Here is a 637-nt window from a genome sequence, read left to right on the forward strand (position 1 = left end):
TCAGAAATTGTGTGACAAGTAAAGATTTTGTGTGCAAGCAGTTGACATAAACTGTAATAAAGTGTATTTATGTTTTGTGAGTGTCTGTCAGGCCATGCTGAGGATGAAGTATCAGAACACTGCTGATGCGAGTCACACTGGATTGTTCTGTGGGTTCTGAACTGTTTATTGTTGCTGATTGCAGTGAAGTGGAACCTGAATGACGAGCAGAAACATCTCAAGCTGAACATCTTAGAGAACATCACCACAGGCTGCATCTTCATCATAGTTGTCATCAATGTCTTCATCACTGCGTTTGGAGTTCAGCGGCCCAATGCAGGCGTGTGACACCAGCTCTCTCTCACACGCATCGCTTTAGAAGACATTAAAGTTTAATAAGCTGTGTGAGCTAGTAGCAGGGCATTATGGGTAAGTTCTGTGGCCTGTCAGACAATTAAACAGCAGGCTCAGAGCTGTCACATATACATTTGTGTTTGAAATCAATGACAAAGGTAGGTAGGTATGTATAAAAAACATTTGTCTGCATAGCACACCCAATTTCAGCCATGTATAATATTTGATAATGTTGTATTTAAGGCAGCTACTGAAGTAGCTTTTAATGAAATCAACAACAACAGAACCCCCCCCCCCCCCCCCA

The 637-nt window shown here is 41.9% G+C and overlaps 1 protein-coding gene across 1 annotated transcript in view; it reads left to right on the forward strand.

The window, feature by feature from the left end:
• The window catches only part of LOC107577165 (ninjurin-1-like), a gene marked incomplete at its 5' end in the record, with an annotated part of 8,288 nt that extends 7,961 nt beyond the window's left edge, over positions 1–327 (forward strand). The window contains one exon of the mRNA XM_016263267.1: positions 185–327. Coding sequence (XP_016118753.1) covers positions 185–327 — 143 coding nt within the window. The remainder of the gene's footprint in view (positions 1–184) is intronic.
• Positions 328–637: the final 310 nt, after the last annotated feature.

Source organism: Sinocyclocheilus grahami, unplaced genomic scaffold, assembly GCF_001515645.1.
Source record: "Sinocyclocheilus grahami isolate Dianchi unplaced genomic scaffold, SAMN03320097.WGS_v1.1 scaffold5292.1, whole genome shotgun sequence".
Classification (NCBI taxonomy): domain Eukaryota; kingdom Metazoa; phylum Chordata; class Actinopteri; order Cypriniformes; family Cyprinidae; genus Sinocyclocheilus; species Sinocyclocheilus grahami.